At 46.2% G+C, this 25466-nt stretch overlaps 1 protein-coding gene across 1 annotated transcript; it reads left to right on the forward strand.

The window, feature by feature from the left end:
- The first annotated feature begins 4493 nt into the window (after nucleotides 1-4493).
- LOC138637707 (uncharacterized) lies at nucleotides 4494-7508 on the forward strand. The gene is made up of 6 exons (XM_069726572.1): nucleotides 4494-4762; nucleotides 4842-4916; nucleotides 5236-5428; nucleotides 5596-5758; nucleotides 6506-7010; nucleotides 7401-7508. Exons 1-6 carry the CDS (start codon nucleotides 4718-4720, stop codon nucleotides 7506-7508), a joined length of 1089 nt encoding a protein of 362 aa, XP_069582673.1. The 5' UTR covers nucleotides 4494-4717.
- The last annotated feature ends 17958 nt before the right edge of the window (nucleotides 7509-25466 follow it).

Raw genomic sequence — 25466 nt, forward strand, 5'->3', positions numbered from 1 at the left:
GTACCACCCATTCCAAAAAGGAACTAAACGCCTCGAACAAAGCACAAGACAGCGAACAACCCATGGGCAAACATCTGTCAACAAAAAATTTTTTCTCCCAAAAACATCCAAGAAGTCTAACGCTAGACGGATGAACCGGCAACAATCGAAAAGCGGCTTCTATGTCCGTCTTTGCCAACAGGGCACCTTTTCCGCATCTCTGCACCCAAGCTACCGCTTCATCAAACGATGCGTAAACCACCGAGCACAAATCAGGATCAATGCCGTCGTTCACCGACCTACCCTTAGGATACGACAGGTGCTGGATAAGGCGAAATTTTCCCGCTTCCTTCTTAGGGACCACCCCCAGAGGGGAAACAACTAAGTCCTCAAACGGAGCATGGTCAAAAGGGCCAGCCATGCGGCCCAAAGCCACCTCTTTACGTAACTTCTCTGAAACCACCTCAGAGTGTAACAAGGCTGAATGCAGATTTTTCCTAACAACGGGAACCACAAAAGGAGGTGCTGGAATAACAAAACCTTCCGTAAAACCGGACAGTAACAGTGCCGCCTTTTCCTTATCCGGGTACCTACTTAGATAAGGGACCATCCTTTCCACCATCACCGGAGTCTCCCCCATGGGAATTACCTGGACCTGCTTTTGCCTTGCCCTTCTTAAAGCATTTTGCGGCTCCGTGGGAGGAACCACTGCAGTGGGAGCACAAATGTTTAAATCTACAATTGCTTCCAAATTTGCACTGTCCCTCATTAAATTGCCAGCAGACACCCAACTTCTGTCCTCCTGCCTGACCGGCGTTGCTGAGGAGCTCCCTGCACCGGACTGAGATCCATGGCCGGACCCACCGGCCCCCCCTTGAAAGGGATGGCCGAACTTGTACTGCGCCATCACGCGCAACCAGAGACCAATATCCTTCTGGTCCCACCTAATAGCCGGCCGCACAGCTTTTCTCTGCCTAAACTGCTCATCGTATCTCAGCCACGCCTGACCGCCATACACCCTATGAGCCTCACTGATGGAATCCATGTAGCAAAACAGCCCCGAGCAATTCTCCGGAGCCTTCTCGCCAATAACACTGGCCAAAATGGCAAAAGCTTGAAGCCAATTAGCAAAAGTCTGGGGAATCAAACGCCAACGCCGCTTTTCTTCCTCCTCCTTTTTTAAATCCTCCTTCTTCCCCTTGTCAATGTTAAATTTCTCCAAGGGGAGCAGTGAAAAAATTTCCACGTACTCATCCTTACTAATCTTTTCCCTGACCTCTTTCTTAAGATGCGCCCCCAACGGGCCCTCAAAACACACGTATACCTCGCCGTGCGCCCTATCATCTAAGTGGACCCTACACTCCTTCTCCTTCTCAGTCTGCACAGAAACCGAAACTGGCTCCGCAACCTCGGCCTGCGCTGCTGCCGCACTAACCGGACTCCGTGTTACACCAGACCAAGCACCCAAAAAACCCTGCGGAGCCACATCACGATCCAATCTAGCTAGCAGGTTCTGCACATTAACCAAAAGCTCCCGCACCCCTGCCGCTTCACCGCCGCCTGCTACCCCTGCCGCAGCTACGCCGCTAAGCGCTCCCTGACCACCACTAAACGCAGGCGCACTAGCATCATAAGAACAAGCACGAGACACAGACGCATACTCACCGGGCTGCAAGGGATCTGTGGTCCCTCCAGCCGGAGTGCTGGTATCCGGACGTCCACGAACGGCCCAATCCGCCACCGACCCATCCAACGATGTGCCTTGGAGGTGTCCGTCAGACCCGCTGCTCCCGGACGCAGCTGGCCCGTGGGACACTGGATTCGGACTCCCCGCGATGGGGGGAGACGCCGCCTGGACCGGCGAGGGCACATCTTGCTGACCGGCGCCAGCCGCAGTCCAGGCCGCCGTAAGAGGCTGTCCGCTCCAAGGCCCTGGAGCAGGGGGACCCCTGCCACTGCAGTAGGGGCCGACCCAGCGCCGTCCTGCCTTGGGCCGCCCGCCCCGCTTCCATCCACCGCTCCTCTGGGCCCCGCTCTCACCGCCGAGGCAGACCGCGCGGCGGAACCGGCACCGCCGCGGCCTCCCGCTGCTCTAGGCCCCAAGCGCTGCCCGGCGCGTCTTGGCTCCGCCCCCACCGCACCACGAGGTGAGGGCCTAGCAACCGCCGCTGCGCCCCCCCTGGCAGTCGGATTCCTCCCAGGCCGGGGCCTACTCGCCGCTGCTCTTACCGGCGCCCGGCCTGGAGGGTCCCGGGAGGGGCTCCTACTCCTGCGGGGGGCGCTAGGCCCAGGATCCGGCGATAGGCGCTCGGGGGGCCGTGTCCGCCGAGCCCGCCGATCAAGATGGGGGACCGCCGGCGGGGATCCGCTGCCGCCGGCGCCGCCGTCCAGCAGGTGGGCCACCTTCGCCTCCAGCCATCCGGAAGGCCGAGAGGCTGCAGCCGCCCTCAGGCTCTGCAGCACAGCATCCACACCTGACATGCTGCTGCTTTCAGTGCTGGTGAGCGGGAACTGACCGGCCCCCGCCCCCTGACACTTCCCTAACCCTCTCTTCAACTATCTCCCCCGCCCCCTATACTGTTAACCCTTTCAGCCCCACCCCCTCCTCTCCAACCCATTGTCATGCTGGCCTTCGCTTAGCCGTGGGGGGGAGGGGGCGGCTCGCTCCGGCCAGTCCTCTTTCAGCCCAAAATTTTGGGCTGAAAATATCGGCTTATACTCGAGTATATACGGTAATAGTATTTCAATATTTTTATATTGGAGAGGTGTAGACTAGGTCATAAGAGGATGGTCCAGAGAAAGGAAAACTGGAAAACATAAGAATAAATGGGAAGAATATACATACATCTCATTTTTATGACATTTTCCCCTGGGGATGTAACATTTGTTTTGGTTTCAAATTAGTATCGGGCATCATAAAAACACCCTTGCACAAAAAATGAGTGACTTTTGCATCACTGAATACATTCATCCTGGTGTTCTAGTGGTTATGGATGATGAGGATGAGGATAAGGAGGAGGATAACACCAAACAGACTAATTCAGGAAGTGTATACCGATACGTGGTTGTGAAGAGGTGCATGAGAATACACCTTCACAAAAAAGAAGTATGTATTAGGCTACGTTCACATTTGCGGTTTGCGCCGCAACGTCGCCGCCGCAACAAAACGCATGCGTCGTGCGGCCCTATCTTTAACATTGGCGCCGCATGGGGCCGCATGTGCATGCGTTGTGTTGCGTTTTATTGCGTTTTACGCCGCATGCGACGTTAGGGCGCACCTGTCTGGGCGCGGCAAACGCAACATGTTGCATTTTTCGGGCGGCGCCGACCTTTTAAAAAACGCATGCGTCGTGTTTGCGTCGTCGATGCGCCTATTCCCCCATAGACTTGTATTGACAACGCAGACGACGCAAGTACCTGCGTCGTGGTGCGTTGTACGACGCATGCGTTTTCCAATAAAAAATGCAAAACATTGTCTAGACTTTGTCTAGACACAAAAAAAACAACCTATATATATAAAAGAAAAAGGGGTTTGCCATTGTCTTTTACAAGTCATCACCCAGGAGAGAATCTGGAGAGAATCTGCTTTCCAAACTTGTAAGTATATATTTCTCTTTGCACATTTTGTATTCTGTGTTTTATTTCTTGATTTTTATTTATTTTTGCAATGTTTGGTCTGTGCTATTTTACGGTTATGGGTTGTTATTGAAAAATTGTTTTTCTGGTTCTGATGTTCTTCTGGCTTTATATGATTGCGTTTATTGTCTTTGGCTTTTTTTTTTTTTTTACGTTGGTTTTGGATTGGTTTTGTGTTTTGTTCTTGTGTCATGTGGTTGTTCAATGTCTTGATTTTGGCTCATTTTTTCTTGTAAAATTTCAGGTGCATGTTTTTCTGGTTTCTATTGTTGGTGGTAACTGTGTGGCATTTTCTTGGCTCATGTCTTGCTGTGTTTTTATTATGCTGTTGGCTTTATTTTTTCTTTCCTTGAGTGTCTTTTCTTGCTGGTGGGGGGGCTATATTTATGATGTCTCATTTGTATTGTATAGTTCCGTGCTGCTATGCCATTATAGTTTCAATTGTACTTTCCCTTTATTTAAAGAAAAAATCTCTGATGTTTTTACGTCGTTTTCCGTATGGCATATATCTTCCATCATTGACTGTTTGCATTGCCAAGTGTGTAGTATAATTTTTTTTTTTTTTTTTTGGGTGGTGCCCTTTTTGAAAATTTCATGTGTTTTCTTTTCTATTTGACTATGGTTTATCTTTGGGTTGCTGTATATTTTTACAGCGGTTGTCCCGTAATGTTTATTGCTTATTATCTAGAATGGTATTTATTGCCTTTTTCTGATGTCTTTCTGTGGTTAGATGTCACCAGATGGTGTTTTTTTGGATCATGTCTTCTTGCAATTGTAAAGTATGGCGTTCATTATTTTGCTATTTCATTGTCCTTTTTTGTGCCTGTAATGTTTTTTTGGAAAGTTTTGATATGTAAAAATTTGGACATAGGTGTCTATTTTTGCTTGATTTTGCTTGGGTCTATTCTTGTATAGTTTCTTCTATTGTCTTCTCTTGCAATGTATGGCGTTGTGGTGTCGCTTTCTGATTTTGCATTGTCCTATCAGTCAACAGTCAATTGTGGTTGTTTAAATTTTTGGGCCTATTTTATTGTATGTGCCATAGTTAGGTTTGGATGTGATTTTTTTTCCCATTTTTTCATGGCAGAACAAACTTGCAAGAATGGCGAGTGATTCTGAACATAGCCAATCGGCGCAGGGGAGTGCGGTGAGTAATTATGTCCATTTGCTTACTATTCGCTGTCATTTGTAGTATTGAAAATAATTTCTTTATACAATTTTTACAGGCTTCTTCAAGTGAGGGGGAAGGCAGTCAGCGGGAGCAGCGAGGTCAGGGCCAAGGTGTGGCGTCAGGACGGCGAGTGAGTATTTTTTTTTAACAATTTTTTTATTTTTTTGAGTAGCATCCTGCTGTGCCGAACATTACATTTGAGTAGCATCCTGCTTTCACTAGGGATGTTTAGTAAGCTTACATTATAACTTTTCAGGGTAGCAAGTATTGGGGGAAGGTAACAAAGGTGAAACTTTCAGAACAAAAACATTCCAAAATACAGGTGTAGAAACCATCAATATACATATATCAAATGGCAAAGGATAGGGCCAAGGTACATATCATGACAGGTGCTGGTGGTTGTTAATATTTGCATATTTCTAACCTTTTTGGTTTGTAATTTTTTCTAGGTTTCACAACGGGACCAAGGAGTAATTGACGTGGAGCTCCTGATCTCCAGCATCCAGGAGCGTGGCCCGTTGTGGGACAGCCGTGACTCCCGGCACATGGACCAGGTGGTGTTGAGGCGTTTGTGGGTAGAGGTGGCAAAGTCGCTGTGGGAGGGCTTTGACATTGCTCCAGCCAAGGACAAAGCCAACTTTGGTGAGTATTGCTGATACGCAGTGCTGATACGCTGCTATGACCCATCTTTCCAGGATAAACACAACCGTGTGTGATGCAATCAACGCCTAAAGTTTGCATCGCACACGGTTGTTTTATCCTTTTAAAATGCTAAATATGTAACCTTTTTTTTTTCTTTGCATTCACAGTTAAAAGGTTGAGGATCAGATGGCGATCCATGAAGGACCGTTTCAATAAGGGGATCCGGGCTGAGGAGGAGCGATCAAAGAGTGGTGCTGCTGCGGCCAAGTCTGTGCCATACAAATACAGCAAGGCTTTACAGTTCTTAAGACCGGTCCTTGGCCGCCGACAGTAAGTATTTTGTCCACAAACCATATTGCACAGCCACATTACATTGCCCAGCCACATAGCCTACTGCACAGCCACATAGTACATTGCCCAGCCACGTACATTGTGCATCCACATAGTATATTGGCAGGGCACTATATCGCAGCCACATAGTACACGTTCTAGCCACGTATCCACATAGTATATTTCCCAGGCACATAGTGTATTGGCCATCCATGTAGTCAGCGTAACATATTGGCCATCCACGTAAATTTATCTCTAGTGAAATGGTATATAGGCCATTAGTTATTTTTTGGGTTAAGCGTGAGTCCTTGTAGTCCATGACAGGTTAAGTTCTGAGTCAGGGTAGTTCTGATCGCAGGAATAATGATGAAGTCTTGATCACATGATCCTAACGTCATGGTCGTTCCTGCAATCAGATCAGCGAAATCACTGTGTATTTTTTTTTTATCTTGACATTAAATTTTATACTATTTTTGCGGCATAGGCAGCGTCAAGAAAGAGTTTTAGATTCCAAATTTTTTTTTACCCACAGTGGTATGCGGTCAAAAGGCTTTGGCAGCGGGAATGTCCATGATTGTTATCGTCAGCCATAACGGTCAGCTGGCGATAACAATCAGCAATTTATTATAGGCCACACAGACTGAGAGACAGAGGATTTGTATTGTTGTGTAATGTAATGTTACTTTTATTCCAGGAGTTGGCGTATGGGATAGGTTGAAGACTAATTTTTCCATTATCTTTCCACAGGACACACAGCAGCACCCTCGAGAGAGCTCGCCCCGCAGGAGCGGACCTTCATGAATCGCCATCTGACCCATCACAGCCCTCCCACAGCGACAGCAGGCTTGCACCGCCATCTGGAGAACCGGCAGCCGGTACATCAGGTGTTCCCCTGCCCGAGGCCTCTGGCGCACCTTCGTTTGGGAATTCCCGACAGCGCCAGCGGGCCTCGGACAGGCCAGCCATGCCCAAATTTTTGCATTTGAGCACGGTTTTCCAGAACTGTTTCAAGGCATTGAGCGATAAAATGGACACTCGTCTGTCCAATATCGACCGGCGCCTTGAAACTATGGAATCCGAGCTCTCGAGTCCGGCCAAACATTTCTTTAGTACCATTGCTAAGGGCATGGTGGAACACCTTACGCCGGAACTCCAGATTTCGGTAATGCAGGCCTGCAACACTACCTACGTGAGAGCTCTCCAGCAGGCTCGGGTCATGCAGTCAGCGACAATGCCTGTAGTGCCGTCGCTGGCAAGCATGACTCCGACTCCTGCTGGAGAGCCACTCCAGCCACCCCACCGTGGTCCACGTGCCGAGCGACGCCACCACAGGCACCATAGCATAGTGCCGCCGACTCCTGCTCCTGCCATGCCCTCATCCTCCCGTAGGCGTCATTCTGTGGGAGCTGCCGTGGGAGCAAAAAACGGCAAAAAAGGAAAGAGGACACACTGAGGCTCTGGCTGCTCCAGTACAGACACCAAATGCGCGTCGGGGCTCTAGCCGCAGCAGGAGCAGCCAGGGCCAACCAAGAAAAACTCAAAGGCTTGTGTTGCCTCCTCCCTCCCCTACAGAGGTGGCGGTTTCTTCCCCAGTATACCCTGCGGAGGGTTTGGACCTGCCATCGAGCCTCCTGGACTATAGGACATCATCCTCCTCTTCGCCATCATCCTCCTGTTCATCATCATCCTCCCCTTCCTCTCCCCATTCCAAACAAGACACATACCATTCCCCCATGGTGGCACAGGTTGAAACCCCCTAAGTTTATTTCCCCCTTTTTTTTTCTGTTTCCCCCCCCCAATAAAAAATTTTGGTTTAAAAAAACAATATTTGTTCTTAGTTTCCAGAATATTTCTCGGCAAGTCACGCCGTGTGCTGTCTACACATATTTTGTGCTTCAAACACCTCATATATGCAATGTCAGACACTATTTTTACAATTGTTAGTTTGCCTTTTTTTGGGTGTCTCTCATTGCTGTATGAGGTGTTCACAAACACTAAAGTGTATGAGGTGTTCACACTTAATGCAGCAGCGAAACAGACAATGATGCAGATCACTGCAGCGTCGCTGTTTGGTCCCTGGAGAGCTGTCACACAGACAGCTCTCCAGCGAACAACGATGCAGAGGCCCACGGGTAACCAGGGTAAACATCATGTTGCTAAGCGCAGGGCCACGCTTCCGATATTTACCCTGGTTACCATTGTAAAACATCGCTGTTATCGTTGCGTTTGCTGTAAAACACAAAGATACACGGCGATCAGACAAACAAATAAATATGTTATGGTATGGTATAAAAATGTTATTTGAATCGGTATAAAATTAGAAAAAAATTTTATTAAACAACAACATTTTAAAAACAACGGGTTCCAGTTTTTTATAGGCACATTAAATTTGTGAACTATAGTTAGATGCCAAATTTGACATATACCCAACCAACCTAAACGGAACATTTATTGCACATTTACTGGAGAATTACTTTATTTTCATATATTTTTAGCACAGTCACAGTAGAGGTATTTATTGGTGTAGTTAAAATCAGAAGACAGTCCAACAGTAACATTACTACACCATTTGATCTTGCCATGACACACGGCAAACATCTGACACAAAATAGGCCGCAAAACGATCCCGCATCTGCGCAATTTCCACACTTGTCCTCAGAGGATGATCATGGTAATCGGGCAATGGGTTGGCTATGGGTTCATCGAGTTCCACATTCAGTCTCTCTTTGGCCATAATGAAATTGTGGAGAACCACACAAGCCTTCACCACCTCATCCACTGTTTCAATTTTAAGATTAATGGCGGATCCTAATATCCGCCATTTGGAGACAAGGATGCCAAAGGCGCATTCCACAGTCCTTCTGGCCCTGGACAGTCTGTAATTGAAAACCCTTTTTGTATGGTCCAAGCCCAGACTGGAGTAGGGTTTCAATAGGTTGGCAGACATTTGGAATGCCTCATCCCCAACCACAACAAATGGCATCGCAGGGCCTTCGGTGTGGGGAAGAGGTTGTGGCTGTGGGAAATTAAAATTGTTGCCATATAATTTTTGGCCCATATCCGACTCTTTAAATGTGCGCGAGTCATTTGCACGCCCAAATGCACCAATGTCCACTGCGAGAAAACGGCAGTCCGCACCGGCAATTGCCATGAGCACAGTTGAAAAGTATTTTTTGTAATTGTAGAAAACGGATCCACTTTTCGCAGGCTTGGTAATCCGAATGTGCTTTCCATCCACTGCGCCAATACAGTTTGGAAAAGAACACACTTGCTCGAATTTCTGTGCGTTGGCCTCCCAGATTTCGCTTGTAGGGACGGGTAATAATTCCTCCCGGAGATTATCCCACAATGCGCGGCATGTGTCAGCAATAATTCCGGAAAGAGTGGAGACTCCAATCCGGAATTGAAAATGAAGTGATCTCAACGTCTCTCCGGTAGCCAGGAAACTGCCAAGAAAATAAAGAAATTTAGATTAAAGTACATTGTAATTTATAAAAGTACATTGACCATTACAATTAAAAACAAAAATTAAAAATAAAATAAAAAGTAAATACATATCACAGTCATTCAAACAGCAACGTACCGTAGAGTCACCAGCAGCCGTTCCTCTGTGGAAATAGCTCTCCGGAGCTGCGTGTCCTGCCTGCTAATGGATCCTTCCACCCGACGCAGAAGATAGCGGAAGCTGTCCTGTGACATCCTGGTATATTCAAAATATTTTTCCCGGTTGTCATTCAGTTCGCCGAACAAGCAATGGTATGCTCCACGGCTCTCCCGGACTTCCACGATAGGGTGTATCCAAAAGCGGCGACGACTCCATCTCCATTTTTCCCTTTCCCTTTGATTAAAACAGGCAACAGCATAGGCATGAGCCAAGGCAAATTCCATCTCCATATCCATGTAGATACTGTCCATGGGTCGCTCCATCATGAATACCAGCAAAATGGGAGGAATTCATCTCTGCCATGGTATATACACATTTTTAACACCAACCCTCTTCTAGCCATTGGTGGTCCTTATCTATTGTGTAGACACTTTTTTTTGTGGGAGGGGGATGAAGAATGACTCACTGCACTATAAACGCATGCGTCGAAAAACGCTGCGTTTTTTGGTAAAAACGCAACTGCGTTTCAAAAAAACGCAGCGTTTTGCGCCGCATGCGTTGAACGCATGCGGCGCAAAACGCTGCGTTGTGCATGCGTTTTGCTGCGTTTTTGTTTGCGTTGTGCGTTGCGGCAACGACGCTGCGGCGCACAACGCAAATGTGAACTTAGACTTAGAGGTTATGTTTCGCTGTTTTCACTTGGTGGTGTACAGAAGTCTTGCCAAATCCAGCCCTTGTTCATTTTTTATAAGAGACAGCCTGTCAGCTTTTTCAGTTGAAATGCAGAACCGCTTATCTGTTGCTCTAAAAACCCGCTCTGACAGAACTCTAGCAGCAGGGTAGGCCATGACCTCCAAGGTATAGAGAGCCAGTTATGCCTTGTGTCCAGCTTGGATACCCAATAATTAAAAGGCATAAAGGAATCCCGAAGGACGTTTGTACGATCTGCAAGGTACTCCCTCAGCATCTTCCCAAACATTGCACTTATTGTGAGAGCCCCCTTGCCTCTGTGCCGGCATAATGGGAGGGTCTGAGAAAACTGTCCCTGAACTTTGCCATTGTTCCCCTGCCTGAGCTGGATTGTACTTCTGTCTCTCTCACTTGGACTCCTTGGCTGTACAACAAGCTCTGCTGTCTGCTGCCAGCATTCTCATATGGGAATTTTTAAAGTAATTCCACTACAAGGGCCCCCTGGTATTGCAACATTTTAGTACACTTGTCTGCCTCTGGAATAAGATATTGAAAGTTCTCCTTGTAGCGTGGGTCTAGATGTGTCACCAAGCAGTAATGAGTGTCACCAAAAATTGCATTAATGCGAGGGTCACGGGAAATGCAGCAAAATATAAAGTCTGCCATACGTGCCAGACTGCTAACAGGCAAGACTTCCCTGTCTTCACCAACAGGACGACTGACCATGCTGTCCTCAACCTGCTCCTTCTCCTCCTCCTCCCTGTCCTCAGGCCATCCCCGCTGAACAGATTATATGACAGCTGTGCTTGTAGTACTGTCTATAGCACATGAAAGTAGCTCCTGTTCTTCCTCCTCCTCCTCATTGTCTACCAGTCCACGTTGGGACGACATGAGGGTGGGCTGAGTGTAATCACCCTATATGGTTCCTTGCTCCATGTCCTCATGCTGTGCCTGCAATGTATCCTATTTTGTTGTGAGCAGAGGTTTTCATTATGTAGGGAAGCAGGATGGTGACGCTAATTATGGCGTCATTGCCGCTCACCATCTTGGTGCAGTCCTCAAAGTTTTGGAGGATGGTACATATGTCTGACATCCATGTTCACTCCTGAGGTCTTATGTGTGGAGTCTGAACTGAATATCGACGGCCTTGTTGATGCTGGTAGTCAACAATTGCCCTCTTCTGCTCACAAATCCTTTCCAACATATGCAGTGCAGAGTTCAAATGTGTGGGGACATCACACACGCGTCGGTGAGCCGGAAGCTGCAAACGTTGCAGAAGCACAGCAAAAGTGGCTGAAGCTGTAGCTGACTTTCTAAAATGGGCAAAAAGACAGTGTACTTTCATTAGCAGATCCGGCAGCTCCGGGTAGCTTTTCAGAAAGCATTGAGCCATGAGGTTTAGCACATGAGCCAGGCAAGGTACGTGTGTGAGCTCACCTTGCCTCAGAGCTGCCACCAGGTTCTGGCCATTGTCACATACGACCATGCCTGGCTATAGGTTCAACGGTGTCATCCAAATATCTGACTGATCTTTCAGTGCTGTCCACAACTGTTCAGCATTGTGCAGTTTGTCACCTAAGCAGACTAGCTTCAGCACAGCTTGTTGTCACTTGGCTGAGGCAGTGCTGCAGTGCTTCCAGCTTCTGACTGATGTGTTCATTTCAGAGACGGAGGCTTAAGAGGAGGAGGTGCAGGAGCTGTAGACTGTGGAGGCAACCCTGATTGACGTAGGGCTCACAATCCTCGGCGTGGAGAGGATGTGTTCCATCCCAAAGTCCGACTGGGTCCCGGCTTCGACTATGTTAACCTAGTGTGCCATCAGTGAGATGTACCATCCCTGCCCACAAGCACTTGTCCACATGTCCGTGGTTAGGTGGACTTTCCCAGTAACAGCATTGTTGAGGGCGCGGGTAATATTGTGGGACACATGCTGGTGTAATGCTGGTACGGCTCACCGGGAGAAATGGTGGTGACTGACAACCGAGTACCTTGGGAAGGCCGCCACCATCAGGTTGCGGAAAGCTTCCATCACAACGAACCTAAAAGGCAACATTTCAAGGCCAAGCAGATGAGAAATGTTAGAATTTAGTACTGTGGCCTGTGGGGCGTTGGCTGGGTATTTCTGCTTGTGTTCCAATGACAGGGGTATAGACAACTGAAGACTGCGCTGGGACAAGGACATGGAAGGGCTTGATAATGGTGCTGGTTCACTGTGGGCAAGAACAGGTGCAGGGCCAGAGGCATCTTCACATGCACAGTGAACTGGGGATTGGCTTCTATGCAAAACAGTGGAAGAAGCAGTGGTGTCACCTGCAGACAGTGTTCCTGGAGCCTGAGGTTCGGCTCACAAAGTCAGGTGCTTTGCTGCCATGTGCCTAATCATGTTGGTGGTGGTCAGGCTGGTAGTTTTGCTACCCCTGCTGATGCGGGCATAGCAGGTGGTGCAAATGGCCTATTTGGGGTTATCGGCAGAGTCTTTAAAAAATAACCATTTCAAAAAACCTGATCTGCACATCCAAACATAGACACAGTGTGAACAGGTGCTGAACCCAGAGTCGCCAACTCGTATATATTTAAGTAAATAGGGCAGCACACTGCAGCGCCAAAACATGCAAACTTGAAAACACAAAATTTGAACTGCATTACTGCACTGAAAATATGAAAAATGAGAGCTTTTAGCGCATAAAAATGGCCAATTTTATGTGTACCTCGTAGCCACGATAAGGCATCTCTCTTATACGAGGCCCTACGCTTGACCTACCTCTCTGAGAATAAACGTCTCCATCTGAATGGGTACATGTGAAACCTCTCCTTGGACTCAAATTCTCTCTCACTGTGGAGGGGTATTGGACCTATTATAATTAAAACACCTGAAGCTAGGAGGCGGGGAGTGCACGATCAGAAGGCTAGAGAATACATTTCAAAAAACCTGATCTGCACATCCAAACATAGACACAGTGTGAACAGGTGCTGAACCCAGAGTCGCCAACTCGTATATATTTAAGTAAATAGGGCAGCACACTGCAGCGCCAAAACATGCAAACTTGAAAACACAAAATTTGAACTGCATTACTGCACTGAAAATATGAAAAATGAGAGCTTTTAGCGCATAAAAATGGCCAATTTTATGTGTACCTCGTAGCCACGATAAGGCATCTCTCTTATACGAGGCCCTACGCTTGACCTACCTCTCTGAGAATAAACGTCTCCATCTGAATGGGTACATGTGAAACCTCTCCTTGGACTCAAATTCTCTCTCACTGTGGAGGGGTATTGGACCTATTATAATTAAAACACCTGAAGCTAGGAGGCGGGGAGTGCACGATCAGAAGGCTAGAGAATACATTTCAAAAAACCTGATCTGCACATCCAAACATAGACACAGTGTGAACAGGTGCTGAACCCAGAGTCGCCAACTCGTATATATTTAAGTAAATAGGGCAGCACACTGCAGCGCCAAAACATGCAAACTTGAAAACACAAAATTTGAACTGCATTACTGCACTGAAAATATGAAAAATGAGAGCTTTTAGCGCATAAAAATGGCCAATTTTATGTGTACCTCGTAGCCACGATAAGGCATCTCTCTTATACGAGGCCCTACGCTTGACCTACCTCTCTGAGAATAAACGTCTCCATCTGAATGGGTACATGTGAAACCTCTCCTTGGACTCAAATTCTCTCTCACTGTGGAGGGGTATTGGACCTATTATAATTAAAACACCTGAAGCTAGGAGGCGGGGAGTGCACGATCAGAAGGCTAGAGAATACATTTCAAAAAACCTGATCTGCACATCCAAACATAGACACAGTGTGAACAGGTGCTGAACCCAGAGTCGCCAACTCGTATATATTTAAGTAAATAGGGCAGCACACTGCAGCGCCAAAACATGCAAACTTGAAAACACAAAATTTGAACTGCATTACTGCACTGAAAATATGAAAAATGAGAGCTTTTAGCGCATAAAAATGGCCAATTTTATGTGTACCTCGTAGCCACAATAAGGCATCTCTCTTATACGAGGCCCTACGCTTGACCTACCTCTCTGAGAATAAACGTCTCCATCTGAATGGGTACATGTGAAACCTCTCCTTGGACTCAAATTCTCTCTCACTGTGGAGGGGTATTGGACCTATTATAATTAAAACACCTGAAGCTAGGAGGCGGGGAGTGCACGATCAGAAGGCTAGAGAATACATTTCAAAAAACCTGATCTGCACATCCAAACATAGACACAGTGTGAACAGGTGCTGAACCCAGAGTCGCCAACTCGTATATATTTAAGTAAATAGGGCAGCACACTGCAGCGCCAAAACATGCAAACTTGAAAACACAAAATTTGAACTGCATTACTGCACTGAAAATATGAAAAATGAGAGCTTTTAGCGCATAAAAATGGCCAATTTTATGTGTACCTCGTAGCCACGATAAGGCATCTCTCTTATACGAGGCCCTACGCTTGACCTACCTCTCTGAGAATAAACGTCTCCATCTGAATGGGTACATGTGAAACCTCTCCTTGGACTCAAATTCTCTCTCACTGTGGAGGGGTATTGGACCTATTATAATTAAAACACCTGAAGCTAGGAGGCGGGGAGTGCACGATCAGAAGGCTAGAGAATACATTTCAAAAAACCTGATCTGCACATCCAAACATAGACACAGTGTGAACAGGTGCTGAACCCAGAGTCGCCAACTCGTATATATTTAAGTAAATAGGGCAGCACACTGCAGCGCCAAAACATGCAAACTTGAAAACACAAAATTTGAACTGCATTACTGCACTGAAAATATGAAAAATGAGAGCTTTTAGCGCATAAAAATGGCCAATTTTATGTGTACCTCGTAGCCACGATAAGGCATCTCTCTTATACGAGGCCCTACGCTTGACCTACCTCTCTGAGAATAAACGTCTCCATCTGAATGGGTACATGTGAAACCTCTCCTTGGACTCAAATTCTCTCTCACTGTGGAGGGGTATTGGACCTATTATAATTAAAACACCTGAAGCTAGGAGGCGGGGAGTGCACGATCAGAGAGGTAGGTCAAGCGTAGGGCCTCGTATAAGAGAGATGCCTTATCGTGGCTACGAGGTACACATAAAATTGGCCATTTTTATGCGCTAAAAGCTCTCATTTTTCATATTTTCAGTGCAGTAATGCAGTTCAAATTTTGTGTTTTCAAGTTTGCATGTTTTGGCGCTGCAGTGTGCTGCCCTATTTACTTAAATATATACGAGTTGGCGACTCTGGGTTCAGCACCTGTTCACACTGTGTCTATGTTTGGATGTGCAGATCAGGTTTTTTGAAATGTATTCTCTAGCCTTCTGATCGTGCACTCCCCGCCTCCTAGCTTCAGGTGTTTTAATTATAATAGGTCCAATACCCCTCCACAGTGAGAGAGAATTTGAGTCCAAGGAGAGGTTTCACATGTACCCATTCAGATGGAGACGTTTATTCTCAGAGAGGTAGGTCAAGCGTAGGGCCTCGTATAAGAGAGATGCCTTATCGTGGCTACGAGGTACACATAAAATTGGCCATTTTTATGCGCTAAAAGCTCTCATTTTTCATATTTTCAGTGCAGTAATGCAGTTCAAATTTTGTGTTTTCAAGTTTGCATGTTTTGGCGCTGCAGTGTGCTGCCCTATTTACTTAAATATATACGAGTTGGCGACTCTGGGTTCAGCACCTGTTCACACTGTGTCTATGTTTGGATGTGCAGATCAGGTTTTTTGAAACGTATTCTCTAGCCTTCTGATCGTGCACTCCCCGCCTCCTAGCTTCAGGTGTTTTAATTATAATAGGTCCAATACCCCTCCACAGTGAGAGAGAATTTGAGTCCAAGGAGAGGTTTCACATGTACCCATTCAGATGGAGACGTTTATTCTCAGAGAGGTAGGTCAAGCGTAGGGCCTCGTATAAGAGAGATGCCTTATCGTGGCTACGAGGTACACATAAAATTGGCCATTTTTATGCGCTAAAAGCTCTCATTTTTCATATTTTCAGTGCAGTAATGCAGTTCAAATTTTGTGTTTTCAAGTTTGCATGTTTTGGCGCTGCAGTGTGCTGCCCTATTTACTTAAATATATACGAGTTGGCGACTCTGGGTTCAGCACCTGTTCACACTGTGTCTATGTTTGGATGTGCAGATCAGGTTTTTTGAAATGTATTCTCTAGCCTTCTGATCGTGCACTCCCCGCCTCCTAGCTTCAGGTGTTTTAATTATAATAGGTCCAATACCCCTCCACAGTGAGAGAGAATTTGAGTCCAAGGAGAGGTTTCACATGTACCCATTCAGATGGAGACGTTTATTCTCAGAGAGGTAGGTCAAGCGTAGGGCCTCGTATAAGAGAGATGCCTTATCGTGGCTACGAGGTACACATAAAATTGGCCATTTTTATGCGCTAAAAGCTCTCATTTTTCATATTTTCAGTGCAGTAATGCAGTTCAAATTTTGTGTTTTCAAGTTTGCATGTTTTGGCGCTGCAGTGTGCTGCCCTATTTACTTAAATATATACGAGTTGGCGACTCTGGGTTCAGCACCTGTTCACACTGTGTCTATGTTTGGATGTGCAGATCAGGTTTTTTGAAATGTATTCTCTAGCCTTCTGATCGTGCACTCCCCGCCTCCTAGCTTCAGGTGTTTTAATTATAATAGGTCCAATACCCCTCCACAGTGAGAGAGAATTTGAGTCCAAGGAGAGGTTTCACATGTACCCATTCAGATGGAGACGTTTATTCTCAGAGAGGTAGGTCAAGCGTAGGGCCTCGTATAAGAGAGATGCCTTATCGTGGCTACGAGGTACACATAAAATTGGCCATTTTTATGCGCTAAAAGCTCTCATTTTTCATATTTTCAGTGCAGTAATGCAGTTCAAATTTTGTGTTTTCAAGTTTGCATGTTTTGGCGCTGCAGTGTGCTGCCCTATTTACTTAAATATATACGAGTTGGCGACTCTGGGTTCAGCACCTGTTCACACTGTGTCTATGTTTGGATGTGCAGATCAGGTTTTTTGAAATGTATTCTCTAGCCTTCTGATCGTGCACTCCCCGCCTCCTAGCTTCAGGTGTTTTAATTATAATAGGTCCAATACCCCTCCACAGTGAGAGAGAATTTGAGTCCAAGGAGAGGTTTCACATGTACCCATTCAGATGGAGACGTTTATTCTCAGAGAGGTAGGTCAAGCGTAGGGCCTCGTATAAGAGAGATGCCTTATCGTGGCTACGAGGTACACATAAAATTGGCCATTTTTATGCGCTAAAAGCTCTCATTTTTCATATTTTCAGTGCAGTAATGCAGTTCAAATTTTGTGTTTTCAAGTTTGCATGTTTTGGCGCTGCAGTGTGCTGCCCTATTTACTTAAATATATACGAGTTGGCGACTCTGGGTTCAGCACCTGTTCACACTGTGTCTATGTTTGGATGTGCAGATCAGGTTTTTTGAAATGTATTCTCTAGCCTTCTGATCGTGCACTCCCCGCCTCCTAGCTTCAGGTGTTTTAATTATAATAGGTCCAATACCCCTCCACAGTGAGAGAGAATTTGAGTCCAAGGAGAGGTTTCACATGTACCCATTCAGATGGAGACGTTTATTCTCAGAGAGGTAGGTCAAGCGTAGGGCCTCGTATAAGAGAGATGCCTTATCGTGGCTACGAGGTACACATAAAATTGGCCATTTTTATGCGCTAAAAGCTCTCATTTTTCATATTTTCAGTGCAGTAATGCAGTTCAAATTTTGTGTTTTCAAGTTTGCATGTTTTGGCGCTGCAGTGTGCTGCCCTATTTACTTAAATATATACGAGTTGGCGACTCTGGGTTCAGCACCTGTTCACACTGTGTCTATGTTTGGATGTGCAGATCAGGTTTTTTGAAATGTATTCTCTAGCCTTCTGATCGTGCACTCCCCGCCTCCTAGCTTCAGGTGTTTTAATTATAATAGGTCCAATACCCCTCCACAGTGAGAGAGAATTTGAGTCCAAGGAGAGGTTTCACATGTACCCATTCAGATGGAGACGTTTATTCTCAGAGAGGTAGGTCAAGCGTAGGGCCTCGTATAAGAGAGATGCCTTATCGTGGCTACGAGGTACACATAAAATTGGCCATTTTTATGCGCTAAAAGCTCTCATTTTTCATATTTTCAGTGCAGTAATGCAGTTCAAATTTTGTGTTTTCAAGTTTGCATGTTTTGGCGCTGCAGTGTGCTGCCCTATTTACTTAAATATTTAAAAAATAACCAGACTTGGGAAGATCTAACAGTTGGAATGGCAATTTCCCTCATGTTGGTGTTTTGGGGAACGGGTGCAAGCCTTCTGTCTGTGGCCACCACACTGCTTCTTCCTGCCTGTTTTGGTGATATGCCTCCTTCCCCATGTGTGCTGCTGTCCTCGCTCTGCATATCCTCCTGCCAGGTTGGGTGAGTCACTATGTCATCCACCACCTCGTCTTCCACATCCGCACCCTGCTCCTCCTCCTGACTTTCTGGCAATTGTGTCTCATCATCGTCCACCTCTTGTGACACTTTCCCACCATTGCCATGTGTGACCGTGACAAGTCAAAGCTTTAGGCATCACTGCATGCGATCTCATCTGGCCCCACTTTAAGTTGACCAGCCGAGAGTCTGGAATCTATAAAGGGAAAACAGAACAGCTCTTTCGAGTGTCCAAGTGTGGGATCAGTTGCCTCAGGGCACGCAGCAAGGTGGGAGGAACGAGGATCATGGTGAGGAATATCCGGTCCACACTCATGGCTACTCAAACTTGACCATGTGCAAGACATGGTGGTCGTGGTGGCTAAGTGACTGGAAGCATTATCCGCTATCCAACCAAAAACAGTTTCACACTGCTCTGGCTTCAATAGTTGTGTGCTGCAGTCCCCTAGAAACTGGGACAGGAAGGTCGAGCGAGAAGATGTGGGGCTTTGTTGTGGCCCACTTTCAGCTTGGCCACGGCCTCATCCTCTGCATGCACCATCAGCATCACGTCCACTTCCTTGTCCCTTGCCTTGCCCATTTTAAATGGACTACTGAAATATTTGAAAAGCTCAATACAAATGGATTTATTTGGCAAAAAATTATATGTGATCAGTATGCCTGAAAAGCAAGTATTTGGAGACCACAGATACACCGAGCGTCTGACGGAGATAACAGACAGTTAAAATATGTTGTTGTTTTTACATATTTTTTTTTAAATAATGAGTATACCAAGGTTATCAAACAAAAAAATACAACGTATGACTGCAAAGCGAATATTTTTACACCACAGATACACCAGGCGTCTGACAGAGATAACAGACTGTATACATTTTTAAAAATGTTTTTTGGTATTTTTTGAAAACATTAAATACTGTGCAGACCAAGGCTAGCAGACAGAACAATGCAACGTATGCCTGCAAAGTGAAGATTTTTACTCCACAGACACATCAGGCGTCTGACAGATATAACAGACTGTTTACATTTTTAAAAATGTTTTTTGGTCATTTTTGAAAACACTAAATACTGAGTAGACAAAGACTAGCAGACAGAACAATGCAACGTATGCCTGCGAAGTGAAGATTTTTACACCACAGATACACCAGGCATCTGACGGAGATATGTTATGATCCGGTGACTTTGGAGCTGCATGAGAACTTTCACTGGAGATGGTGGCCACTGTACTGACCGCAATCCTGAACTTAACACCGCAACTAGAAGTAGCCGTGGAGTGTACCTAACACACCTAGACACCTAGTCACAGCCGGAGAACTAAATACCCCTAAAGATGGAAATCGGAATACTATCTTGCCTCAGAGAAAATCCCCAAAGGATAGACAGCCCCCCACAAATATTGGTGGTGAGTCGGAGAGGAAAAAACACACACAGGCAGAAAACAGAATTTAGCACAGGAGGCCACTCTAGCTAGATAGGACAGGATAGGACAGAGTTCTGTGCGGTCAGTATAAAAACCCTTCAAAAACATCCACTTTAGAAATAACAAAAATTACCTACATCTAACTAATAGATGTAAGAGCGTAAATCTGCAACTCCAGTGAATCCTACAATCAGAGCAGGAATAAAACTGAAACCAGCACACAGCAGTGTGCCACAGATACAAAGAACCAAACACTTATCTTTGCAGAATTTGGCAGCAGGCAGGAGAAGCCAGAAAGTGATCCAACACTTCACAAGGAACATTGACAACTGGCAAGGGCTAATGAATCCTGCACACTTAAATATCCCAGTCCGAACAGCAATTAGCAGATACACCTGGCCAAGACTGTGACTCAGAGACAACTGCATTCCCACCAACAACCACTGGAGGGAACCCAAGAGCAGAATTCACAACAGTACCCCCCCTTGAGGAGGGGTCACCAAACCCTCACCAGGACCTCCAGGACGATCAGGATGAGCCAGATGAAAGGCACGGACCAAATCAGCAGCATGGACATCAGAGGCAAAAACCCAAGAATTATCCTCCTGGCCATAACCCTTCCATTTGACAAGGTACTGAAGCCTCTGCCTCAAAAAACGAGAATCCAAAATCTTCTCAACAACATATTCCAACTCCCCATCAACCAACACAGGGGCCGGAGGATCAACAGAGGGAACAACGGGCTCCACATATTTCCGCAACAAAGATCTATGGAAGACATTATGGATAGCAAAAGAGGCCGGAAGCGCCAGTCGAAAAGACACCGGATTAATAATCTCAGAAATCCTATAAGGACCAATAAACCAAGGCTTAAACTTAGGGGAAGAAACCTTCATAGGAACATAACGGGAAGACAACCAAACCAGATCCCAACCTGAAGCCGGGAACCAACACACCGATGACGGTTAGCAAAACGTTGAGCCTCCTCCTGAGACAACACCAAATTGTCCACCACATGAGCCCAAATCTGCTGCAACCTGTCAACCACAGAATCCACACCAGGACAGTCAGAAGGCTCAACCTGCCTAGAAGAAAAACGAGGATGAAAACCAAAATTACAAAAGAAAGGCGAAACCAAAGTAGCCGAACTAGCCCAATTATTAAGGGCAAACTCGGCCAATGGCAAAAAAGCCACCCAATCATCCTGATCAGCAGACACAAAGCATCTCAAATAAGTCTCCAAAGTCTGATTAGTTCGCTCGGTCTGGCCGTTTGTCTGAGGATGAAATGCAGAGGAAAAAGACAAATCAATGCCCAGCCTGGCACAAAAGGCCCGCCAAAACCTAAAAACAAACTGGGAACCTCTGTCGGACACAATATTCTCTGGAATACCATGCAAACGTACCACATGCTGAAAAAACAACGGAACCAAATCTGAAGAGGAAGGCAATTTAGGCAAGGGCACCAAATGAACCATCTTAGAGAACCGTTCACAAACAACCCAGATAACAGACATCTTCTGGGAGACCGGAAGATCAGAAATAAAATCCATCGAAACATGCGTCCAGGGCCTCTCAGGAATAGGCAATGGCAAAAGCAACCCACTAGCACGGGAACAACAAGGCTTAGCCCGCGCACAAGTCCCACAGGACTGCACAAAAGAACACACATCACGTGACAATGAAGGCAACCAAAAGGACCTACCAACCAAGTCTCTGGTACCAAAAATGCCAGGATGACCAGCCAACATGGAACAGTGAACCTCAGAAATCACTCTACTAGTCCACCTGTCAGGAACAAACAGCTTCCCCACAGGACAACGATCAGGTTTATCAGCTTGAAATTCCTGAAGAACCTGTCGTAAATCAGGGGAAATGGCAGAAAGGACCACCCCTTCTTTCAGAATACCGACTGGCTCCAAGACCTCAGGAGAACCAGGCAAAAAACTCCTAGAGAAGGCATCAGCCTTAATATTCTTAGAACCCGGAAGGTACGAGACCACGAAATCAAAACAGGAAAAAAACAAGGACCATAGAGCCTGTCTAGGATTCAGCCGTCTAGCAGACTCGAGGTAAATCAAATTCTTATGATCGGTCAAGACCACAATACGGTGCTTAGCTCCTTCAAGCCAATGTCGCCACTCCTCAAACGCCCACTTCATAGCCAACAACTCCCGATTGCCGACATCATAATTGCGTTCCGCAGGCGAAAACTTCCGAGAAAAGAAGGCACACGGTTTCATTAAGGAACCAACAAGATCCCTCTGAGATTAAACGGCCCCTGCCCCAATCTCAGGAGCTTCAACCTCAACCTGAAACGGAAGAGAAACATCCGGTTGGCACAACACAGGAGCAGAAGTAAATCGACATTTAAGCTCCTGAAAGGCAGAGACAGCCGCAGAGGACCAATTCGCCACATCAGCACCTTTCTTCGTCAAATCTGTCAAGGGTTTAACCACGCTAGAAAAATTAGCAATGAACCGGCGATAAAAATTTGCAAAACCCAAAAATTTCTGAAGGCTCTTCACGGATGTGGGCTGAATCCAATCATGAATGGCCTGAACCTTAACCGGATCCATCTCTATAGACGAGGGAGAAAAAATGAAGCCCAAAAAAGAGACTTTCTGCACCCCAAAGAGACACTTAGACCCCTTCACAAACAGGGCATTGTCACGAAGGATCTGAAATACCATCCTAACCTGTTGCACATGAGACTCCCAGCCATCGGAAAAAATCAAAATATCGTCCAAATATACAATCAAGAATTTATCAAGATAAGTCCGAAAAATATCATGCATGAAGGACTGAAAAACAGATGGAGCATTAGAGAGTCCGAATGGCATCACAAGGTATTCAAAATGGCCTTCGGGCGTGTTAAACGCAGTTTTCCATTCATCACCCTGCTTAATACGAACAAGATTATAAGCCCCTCGAAGGTCAATCTTCGTAAACCAACTAGCTCCCTTAATCCTAGCAAACAAATCGGAAAGCAAAGGTAAAGGATATTGAAACTTGACCGTGATTTTATTCAAGAGGCGATAATCTATACAGGGTCTCAAGGAACCATCTTTTTTAGCAACAAAAAAGAACCCCGCTCCCAACGGTGAAGAAGATGGCCGAATATGCCCTTTCTCCAAAGACTCCTTAATATAGCTCCGCATGGCGGTATGTTCAGGCACAGATAGATTAAAAAGTCGACCCTTAGGAAACATAGAGCCTGGAATCAAGTCAATAGCACAATCACAGTCCCTGTGCGGTGGAAGAAAACTGGACTTGGGCTCATCGAATACATCCTGAAAATCAGACAAAAACTCTGCAATCTCAGAAGGTGAAGAAGAGGAGATTGACATCAGAGGAACATCATTATGAACCCCCTGACAACCCCAACTAGTCACAGACATGGACTTCTAGTCCAACACAGGATTATGTACCTGCAACCACGGAAAACCCAGCACGACAACATCATGCAAGTAAGGCTGGTGTTGTGAATTCTGCTGTCGGGCTCCCTCCTGTGGTCATGAATGGTACTTCGGCTGGTTCTGTCCATGGACTTCCTCGGGTGGCTGTGGGTGTTTCTGAGTTTCCTTTCACAGGTGACGAGGTTAATTCGTTAGCTGGCTGCTCTATTTAGCTCCACTTAGATCTTTGCTCCATGCCACCTGTCAATGTTCCAGTATTGGTCTAGTTCACTCCTGGATCGTTCTTGTGACCTGTCTTCCCAGCAGAAGCTAAGTGCCTGCTTGTATTTCTCTGGTTTGCTATTTTTCTGTCCAGCTTGCTATTTTGATTGTTGTCTTGCTTGCTGGAAGCTCGGGGACGCAGAGGGAGCGCCTCCGCACCGTGAGTCGGTGCGGAGGGTCTTTTTGCGCCCCTCTCTGAGGCAAGGTAGGCTTTATTTTTCTATCTTCAGGGCTAGCTAGTTCCTTAGGCTGTGCCGAGTTGCATAAGGAGCGTTAGGAGCGATCCACGGCTATTTCTAGTGTGTTTTATAGGATTAGGGATTGCGGTCAGCAGAGTTCCCATGTCCCAGAGCTCGTCCTATATTATCAGTAACTATCAGGTCATTCCGTGTGCTCTTAACCACCAGGTCCATTATTGTCCTGACCACCAGGTCATAACAGTACAGGTGGCCCAAAGTACTAATGCATCTCAATAGAGGGATAAGAGAAGTTCTGAGACCATTTTTTTTCTTTGCAGTGTGTTTTGTCTCTTTTTTCCCCTTTACCTCTGGGTGGTTCAGGACACTGGTGTAAACATGGACATTCAAGGTCTGTCCTCTTGGATGGATAATCTCACTACAAGGGTACAAAACATTCAAGATTTTGTGGTTCAGAATCCGATGTCAGAGCCTAGGATTCCTATTCCTGATTTGTTTTTTGGTGATAGATCTAAGTTCTTGAATATCAAAAATAATTGTAAATTGTTTCTTGCCTTGAAACCTCGCTCCTCAGGTGACCCTGTTCAACAAGTAAAGATCATTATTTCTTTGTTACGTGGTGACCCTCAAGACTGGGCATTTTCCCTTGCGCCAGGAGATCCGGCATTGCGTGATGTTGATGCGTTTTTCCTGGCGCTTGGATTGCTTTATGACGAACCAAATTCAGTGGATCAGGCAGAGAAAATCTTGCTGGCTCTGTGTCAGGGTCAGGATGAAGCGGAGATATATTGTCAGAAGTTTAGAAAGTGGTCTGTGCTCACTCAGTGGAATGAATGTGCCCTGGCAGCAATCTTCAGAAAGGGTCTCTCTGAAGCCCTTAAGGATGTCATGGTGGAATTTCCCATGCCTGCTGGTCTGAATGAGTCTATGTCTTTGGCCATTCAGATCGATCGACGCTTGCGTGAGCGTAAAGCTGTGCACCATTTGGCGGTACTATCTGAGCATGGGCCTGAGCCTATGCAATGTCATAGAACTTTGACCAGAGCTGAACGGCAAGAGCACAGACGTCGGAATGGGCTATGTTTTTACTGTGGTGATTCCACTCCTGCTATCTCCGATTGTTCTAAGCGCACTAAGCGGTTCGCTAGGTCTGCCACCATTGGTACGGTACAGTCTAAATTTCTATTGTCCGTTACTCTGATTTGCTCTTTGTCATCCTATTCTGTTATGGCATTTGTGGATTCAGGCGCTGCCCTGAATTTGATGGACTTGGAGTATGCTAGGCGCTGTGGTTTTTTCTTGGAGCCCTTGCAGTATCCTATTCCATTGAGAGGAATTGATGCTACACCTTTGGCCAAAAATAAGCCTCAGTACTGGACCCGATTGACTATGTGCATGGCCCCTGCACATCAGGAGGATATCCGCTTTCTGGTGTTGCATAATCTGCATGATGTGGTTGTTTTGGGGTTGCCATGGCTACAGGTTCACAATCCAGTATTGGACTGGAAATCTATGTCTGTGTCCAGCTGGGGTTGCCAGGGGGTACACGGTGATGTTCCATTTTTGTCTATTTCGTCTTCCACTCCTTCTGAAGTCCCAGAGTTTTTGTCGGATTATCGGGATGTAGTTGATGAGCCCAAAGCCAGTGCCCTACCTCCTCATAGGGATTGCGATTGTGCAATTAATTTGATTC

Source organism: Ranitomeya imitator, chromosome 5 (assembly GCF_032444005.1).
Source record: "Ranitomeya imitator isolate aRanImi1 chromosome 5, aRanImi1.pri, whole genome shotgun sequence".
NCBI classification, from domain to species: domain Eukaryota; kingdom Metazoa; phylum Chordata; class Amphibia; order Anura; family Dendrobatidae; genus Ranitomeya; species Ranitomeya imitator.

Coding starts and splice junctions, on each gene's coding strand:
- LOC138637707 (XM_069726572.1), top strand. CDS start 4,718: ATGGCGAGTGATTCTGAACATAGCCAATCGGCGCAGGGGAGTGCG. Junction 4,917..5,235: donor GTGTGGCGTCAGGACGGCGA/GTGAGTATTTTT, acceptor AATTTTTTCTAG/GTTTCACAACGGGACCAAGG. Junction 7,011..7,400: donor TGCCTGTAGTGCCGTCGCTG/GCAAGCATGACT, acceptor CCTGGACTATAG/GACATCATCCTCCTCTTCGC.